The 7,553-nt window shown below is 40.4% G+C and overlaps 1 protein-coding gene across 1 annotated transcript; it reads right to left on the bottom strand.

The window, feature by feature from the left end:
- Positions 1 to 484: 484 nt before the first annotated feature.
- SAP30 (Sin3A associated protein 30) lies at positions 485 to 6,440 on the bottom strand. The gene is made up of 4 exons (XM_066360935.1): positions 5,673 to 6,440; positions 4,005 to 4,130; positions 3,494 to 3,592; positions 485 to 812 (listed from the first exon to the last, which is right to left on the bottom strand). The coding sequence occupies exons 1-4, from the start codon at positions 5,994 to 5,996 to the stop codon at positions 690 to 692; spliced, it is 672 nt and encodes a 223-aa protein (XP_066217032.1). The 5' UTR covers positions 5,997 to 6,440; the 3' UTR covers positions 485 to 689.
- Between the last annotated feature and the right edge of the window lie 1,113 nt (positions 6,441 to 7,553).

Below are 7,553 nucleotides of genomic sequence, written 5' to 3'. Positions count from 1 at the left end.
CATATAAATACCTTTTCTGTAAGACAAAATTTAAAGAAACAGCTCTAGCTAATTGTTTTTATTTGAAACTTTCAGCACTGTGCTTACCTTTGTTGGCATATTAATTCTTCTTTAGAAGGAGGTAGGTATTAAACTATTTTTCTTCCTAATACTTCACCAAGAAATCATAATAAAAAAGGAAATAAGAAGAAATTGCAGCTCAATGGAACTCTATTTTTTAAACTTGTTAGCACTAAAGAGTACTTTACAAAATAAAGTTATTTAGGATATTTTTAATTCCAAACAGATTGTCCCAGAGAAAGCAAATGTGCTAAATTTGTTACTTCTTAATTTCTTGAAATTAAAAAAAAAAAATGGGGCACAGGGTATCAAAATGATCTTTATATTATATTAAAATCTCAATTAATACAGTTCCCTAAAAGTCAGTTTAAAATAAAAATCAAGTTTCACAAAATAAATACACTGAAGCAACTATAATAGTAATAACCTTTATTTAAAATATTTTTTAATCTAGGAAAGCTCATTTTACATGAGTTTCCAACTAATTATTAGAGTCAGAAACAAAGAAAATAAAACCAGAGAATATCCTTTGTAGAAAAAATACACAGGAACATTTATTTCTACATGTGAAAAACAATAAACAGTCTTAATATCTGAACATCCAAGTCTTAGTCTCAATTCCATCTCTCCTAGTGAACACCACTATCAACCTTGAGATCTGATTTGTTCTTGTCATTCTTCACTGAGTAGATGAAATATGTTAAGGTGTCTTTTTCATTCACTGGAATAGACCTAAAGTGGCAACCAACTATCTATAAAGAAAAAAAAATTGAGGAAATTAAATTATAGGTATTAACAAATTTCATCAACTAGGTAAAAAACACTTTCATCAAAAGAAAAAGTGCTATGTGATGACAATAGCTATTTCCTTCTAAAAACTGTATTCAACAAAATAACAACAGGGCAAAAAGCATGTAAGAATAAGATGTTAGGAATAAGAAACAGTATGATTTCAAAGGACCTTCAACCCACTCAAATATACATTAATTAGAATGTGTATTTCCTCTTATTTATTTTAAACTTGGAATCTAGGTTAGGAAGTAATTTTTTACTTTTAAACTTTAAATATCAATGAAGTAAAACAGAATGTAAGAGTCATATGCATCAGGTAATAATTTAGGCCCTATTCATAGAAAAAGGCTAAATACAAAGTTGAAAGTATGATAGTATAGAAACAAACCCTGAAAGATCTTACAAATATATTTGCCACAACTTACATTCATTCATTCATTGTCAATATTCTTTAAGATTTCTTGAAAAATTTTCTGAATAAAAATTATAAATGGGCCCTAGCCAGTTGGCTCAGTGGTAGAGCATCACCCAGGCATGTGGATGTCCTGGGTTTGATTCTTAGCCAGGGCACACAGGAGAAACACCCATCTGCTTCTCCACCCTTCCCCCTTTCCTTTCTCTCTCTCTCTGTCTCTCTCTTCCCTTCCTGCAGCCAAGGCTGCATTGGAGCAAAGTTGACCCAGGCACTGAGGATGACTACATGGCCTCTGCCTCAGGAGCTAGAATGGCTCTGGTCACAATGGAGCAATGCCTCAGATGGGCAGAGCATCGCCCCCTAGTGGGCGTGATGGGTGGATACCGGTTGGTCGCATGTGGGAGTGTGTCTTCTATGCCTCCCCACTTCTCACTTCAGAAAAGTACAAAAAAAAAAAAAAAAATATATATATATATATATATATATATGGAAAAGGAGAGGGGAAAGAGGACTGTTCACAGAAGAATGTTTACCTGCTTTCTTACCTTTTCACTAATCTAATGTGTACTGCAACTATCAATAGAAGTACAGTTGACTAAACTGGGATGGGATGCTCAAAGGCATATTTAGATACTAGAAGATAGAACTTCTCAACAGAAGGTTATCCAAATGACAAGAGACTACTCAACTCTGGAATCACTTATAAATATCTGTATTTCTGACTAAATAAACTATAACAGTGCCATTTGGGTTATGGTTATTTCTCATTTCTAAAAAAAAAAATAGCTCTAAAAATAATATAATTTTTTTTACATCAGATTATCAAAAGCTTCAGGGTTGGTTTTGTAATTAAATATGTACACTTAAATATTTAACATTTACAATAATAATTGCTTTGGTTCTAATTTGTCCCAAAACAAAGTACTTACACTCAATTAGTACCTGTACATTTTGATATATAAAATAGTTTTATCATGGTAAACAATATCTATACTTATGTTACAATAATGTACAAAAAGACTAGATCTTTTAAATCAAATTTAAAGAAAAATTGAGTTTTTGTTGCCTAAGCAAGAAGAAAGAAAAAAATTCTGGCTAAGCCTGTGCTGGCACAGTGGATAAAGCATGGACCTAGAATGCTTCGGTTGCCAGTTCAAAACCCTGGGTTTATCTGATCAAGGCACACACAAGAAGCAACTACTGAGTTGATGCTTCCCGCTCCCCCCCCCCCATTTTTCTCTCTCCCTCTCTAAAAAAAAAAAAAGAAAAGAAAAGAAAACAATAAATAAAATCATTTAAAAAAAAGATAAAACATTCTGGCTAAGAAGTTAATATACTGAATCATAATGTTAAAAAGCATTTCATTCTGCCAAAGAATTGTACCTTCTAGTCATCTTTCATCTTATTCAATATGAACATTTTAGAAAATGTTGGATTACTAACTTCAAGCTAAAAAATATGAGAAAAGTGATTTACATATTTACATTTCTATTCTTCCCAGTAGGTTAACTATTTTTATGTTAAATACGATCAAAATATAAATATGTAAATCAATAAACATCTTAATATCATGCACAGCTCTCTTGGTTCTGTTTTTCCTGAGAACACACACTCAACTTTTTCAAATTCACTAAAGAACTAGAAGTCCTACATCAAAGCAAACTATGTAAGTAAAAGCTTGGACACAGTCTTTGCATCTTCCAGATGTGAAGAAAACATGGAGGCCTAAAAAACAAACTAACATCAACAAGGACAAATTCTAAAATAATTAAATCAGAAAGGTGTGAATATACTGTTTAGGAGCTTATCTGTAGACCTAGTCCATTAGAAACTTAAAAAAAATTATAATAAAGGCATCAAAGCTTATTAATTTATTATTCCTCAATTAGATGTTCAATAAATATTTACTGAGTAAATGGGATTTTAAAATAAATTTCTAGAACAAGAATAAAAAGTTCTCACTCAATACTTCTGGAAGCCAGTAATGGAAGATGCTTTAAAAAACTATATATAATCCATTGAGTAGTAAAGTAATTTCCTAAGAGGTAGACAAACTTTTCTAGGTAACTAGAGTCTTCCACAATAGATTTTAAAATTAACTTTGATCTTTCTAACTAACATATATTGTTTTATACACTCCACTAACAATTTTATTAGCATTTAACGCCGCTTTTTTGTATAAACAGAGGCCTTTAAAGTTTTAAATAGCTTAAAATTCACAAATACCTCAACAAGTTGTGCTTTATTAAGTCCTGGTCTGGTTGGAAGTTTGAAGTGTCTTTTGTATCTCCTAAGTGTATTTACTTGTAATTGGTATAAATCAACCTAGAAAAAATTAACACATATGAATTAGTTTATGCAATCTGTTGAAAACTCATCTTTGATATGTATTAACATTTCAACTACAGGACAATAAAAACTTCATTTTATTATTTTAAAAGCCTTCTACAGAATCAAAACTATAAATGTATATAATAAACATTTCAATCTTTTGAGGATAAAGATTAAACTGATTGCAGGGGAAAGTTGTAAGATAACAGAACTAAAAGAATTATGAACTGATAATATAACAAGTCAAATTGTGTAACTGCATGTTAACTAGCTATATTTAATTTTGCTTTCATTTTCAGATCTTTCTAATATTTCAGTATTTTAAAAATTTGTTCATATCTTTTTATATAAGTTTCAGAATTAACTACTTAGAATTTACATTTAACATGCAAAAATTTTTCTTTACCTCTGGAGTATCAATATCTTGAACAGGTGAATCTCCTCCATCATCATCACTTCCTTTTCTCTTTCTTCTGTTTCTTACACTCTGAATTAAGTTTTTATGATAATCACAAATGTAAAGATGCCTTACCTGAAACAAAAAAGTTTTACAGACTACTTAAGATTACATAATATGTCTATGTATTAGTAAAATACATAGGCCACAGTGAATCATTTAAAAAAAAAAAAGTCACAACAGGGCATGGTTAAGAAAAGGGAATGTTTTTTCCTCAAGTCCTGCACAGTTAAAACATGCATCTGGCAATAACGTTAAGAGGATCGGGAAGTGGAGTGGGTAGGGGTGATTGTAAGGGAAGGGAGCTCCGGAGGCAAAGGAGAATGAAAAATTCTAACTTTGTCATCAAATTGTAGTGAGTGAAGTAGATGAGTTAGGTCATGCTGTTTTGCTAACAAGGAGGATGATGTTGCCCACAATTTTGCTATTTGGTAGTATTTTCTCTACTTAAAGAGCCTATGTTAGTAGCATAATATATGCTTCCTAATCTTTCTAATTTAATACTCAAATTAAAACCCAGATATAAAACTCTTCATTTTTATAAATAAACTGATTTTCACATTCTACCTATATTAAAAGTAGAAATTATAAACTTTCTTTAGTGCTACAGGTATGTATATGTAATACGTTTTTCCAATCAAAGCAATATGAAATTATTCAGTGCACCTAAAAAGTTTCTCATGAACAGAACTGAAGAACTGCATAAAGCATCACAAAATTCCCAAAACGTTAATTACATATAATCTTGAGAGCTGTATAGCAACTGTTGAAATACTGGGCTTCATATAGTAAGTTACTTCCTTAAAAAACCAAACACAATTAAGGATCTAGCTAACAGGCTTTTAAATTAACTTTTTAAGCTAAGTTTAAAAAACAAAAACAAAAAAGCAGGACATGTGCTAGGTTCTGACATCTTGTTATTAATTCACCGCCTGTCAGAGCTCCGGAAAGTGGCAATGGCTGTACAAGTCCCCTAGAGAGTCAAAGAACAGACGTGCAAAGGGGGGGAAATCCTGATGGTTGCCCAACAGATGGCAACGCCGCGGCGGCGACGTGCTCCCCGCGCTGGGAGCAGCTGCCCTGGACGCCGCCGCCGCCGCGGCTCCCAACCCGGCTCCCCTCTCTCCGAGCTCAGGGGACCGCGGGACGGGGTCTTTCCGGACCGCGGCGTCAGGCTCTTGCAGGATTCCACTTTCCGAGACCGGGGACGCTACTCCCCGGAGCCAGACGCCGGCGCGGGCAGCAAAACAAAGAAGCCGCCTCTATTGCAGAAGGAGCTGCCGGGGACAAGAAAAGTACTCCAGGCCCTCCCTGCGTGCGCCAGTTCCCTTTGTTTCGCTCCCAGGTCTCCGCGAGGGGGCAGGGAGAAGACGGGGCGCGAGAGGGACGCGGGGGGTGACGAGGGAGAGGAAGCGCCGCGGCGTCCGAGTGTGTCTCTCGGAGGTGGCGATCGCAGTTGCTGCGACTTTGTCGTCTGCTTCCTACCAGAGAGCCACGAGCGGCTGCACTGCACCCATGTGTGGGGGACTCCTGAGCCCCGGCTCCATACCCCGTTGGTTCGCACCGCTCCCGGAGCCCCAGGGGCGGGCGGGGTAGGGCCGTCCCTCCGTCACTTACGCTCTTATCCAGCTCGATCTTCACCTTCTTCTGCGAGATGCTCTTCTGGATCCTCTTGCTGAAGCTGGCGTTGCCCGCCGCCCGGCCGCAGCGCTCGCCGTCCTCCCGCAGACAGCACAGTTGGCCGGGGCCCGGCCCGGCCGCCCCTGGGGGCCCGGCCGCCGGGACTGCCCCTGCGCCCGGCACCTCAGTTCCTGCACCCGCCCCGGCCCCGTTCCCGGCCGAAGCCGCGGCGGCGGCGGCGGCGGCGGCAGCGACCACAGCGGCCACTGCGGCGGCCGCATCCCCTCCGCGGCTCATCTCCTCAGGCGTGAAACCGTTCATGACTCCGCGCTCCGGGCGCCGACGCTGACAGAAATGCTCGCTCGCCTCTGGGCTCCGCCTCTCTCTGGAGACTCCGGGGTCTCCTCGGGGTCCCTCAGGCACCTGCCCGAAGGCTGCAATTCACTCTGCACTCCAGGTCCTCTGGCGGCACGACCAAACACCTAGCGTCCCCAGCCTACTGGTGTGTGCTGGCTGTGGGACAGTGGACAGTGCTTGGGGGGGTCGGGAGCCAGAGCCGGGCTGCGACTAGAGCTGGGACCCAGCTCTCTGTCACATGGAGAGTCCTCAGCAGTTGGATCTCAGCGTCTCCGCCTCCCTATAGCCCTTCAATCTGCGCAAGCGCGACAAGCCCTCTCCCAGTCCGCCTCCCTCCATTCTGCCGTAAGGCACGACGGGAGTTGTAGTTACTCTCTTTCAGCGTTAACCGGAGTTCCGTCCTGACCCCGCCTCTCTCGGGTTATAGGAACTACTTATCCCAGTATGCATCGCGCAACGACGGGCAGGGCTTTTAATTAATTAATTTTTTTTAAGCTCGGGAAAAACAGGGGCGTGTTGTTGAGTTTGCTGTGTTTTCTCGTTTCTCATCTCTCCCGGGATGTTGGTTGGTTGGTGTTTAGCTCCTGGAATTTTGCAGAACTGGCATTCTAGAATCTAGACGACGAGATCACTCAACGCCCTAAGCGAAGCGTAAAACGAGGGGGCGGGAGTAGGAGGAGAGTGAAGGGTACTGGATAAAAGTTTCGGGGCGTTATCATATGCGTGATAAATGAGTTGTTGGTGTGACCATACTTTGTGGGAAACGCCACCCAAAGGAAGACATAAGGGGAGCTGGCACTTTTCGGGTCTTGGAGGTCCTGCAGCTAACAGCGGGGCTAAAGAGTTCCAGGAAGAACGCAATTTAACAAGAGCGCCTCGTTAGGGGAAAACGCCCAGCCCGACCTCGACAGACCGTGACAGTCTCCTCACAAATATGCCTCAGCTGGAGGTCGTTTGGAAATCTTTTGCACCTTCCTGCAAGGAACACGTTTTATTCTTGGGCTCATAAAGTCGGCCGCTTCCTGACTTAATTGACTGTAACAGGCCTTCTTTTCCCCGCCACCCCCAACCTCTTCTCCTGGAATGAACCTGGAGAGGGAGGAGTCGAATGTCTTTTAAAAGCGGACGCGGAGCTTTACCAATACGGAGTTAGCATGAGTACTTTCCAAAGGAGTGTCATAAACCGCATTTCCTGGTTCGTCCGCACGCTCGTGTTGGCGTGTGTGTGTGTGTGTGTGTGTGTGTGTGTGTGTGTGCGCGCGCATTTACGTGACTGTGCGAGCGTGCTTGTGGGCTCGTGCACGTGGACAGCAGAGCAGCCAATATGAGAGCTGCACCTTTGCTAGTTACATTCTGTCCTTACCAGAAGATTTACCTTGTTTAACAATCCCATTGTTTAAACAATACAAAGCAATGTGTGTTTCAAAGTTCATTTAAACTTCCTGAGTAAATTTAGTGATCGATGATTTCATAAAATATAAAATGTCATCTGCCCTGGAATTCAAAGCCATCCATTCCGTC

Source organism: Saccopteryx leptura, chromosome 1 (assembly GCF_036850995.1).
Source record: "Saccopteryx leptura isolate mSacLep1 chromosome 1, mSacLep1_pri_phased_curated, whole genome shotgun sequence".
NCBI classification, from domain to species: domain Eukaryota; kingdom Metazoa; phylum Chordata; class Mammalia; order Chiroptera; family Emballonuridae; genus Saccopteryx; species Saccopteryx leptura.
Note: the sequence above shows the minus strand (reverse complement) of the source record. Positions and strands in the feature narration are given on the sequence as shown.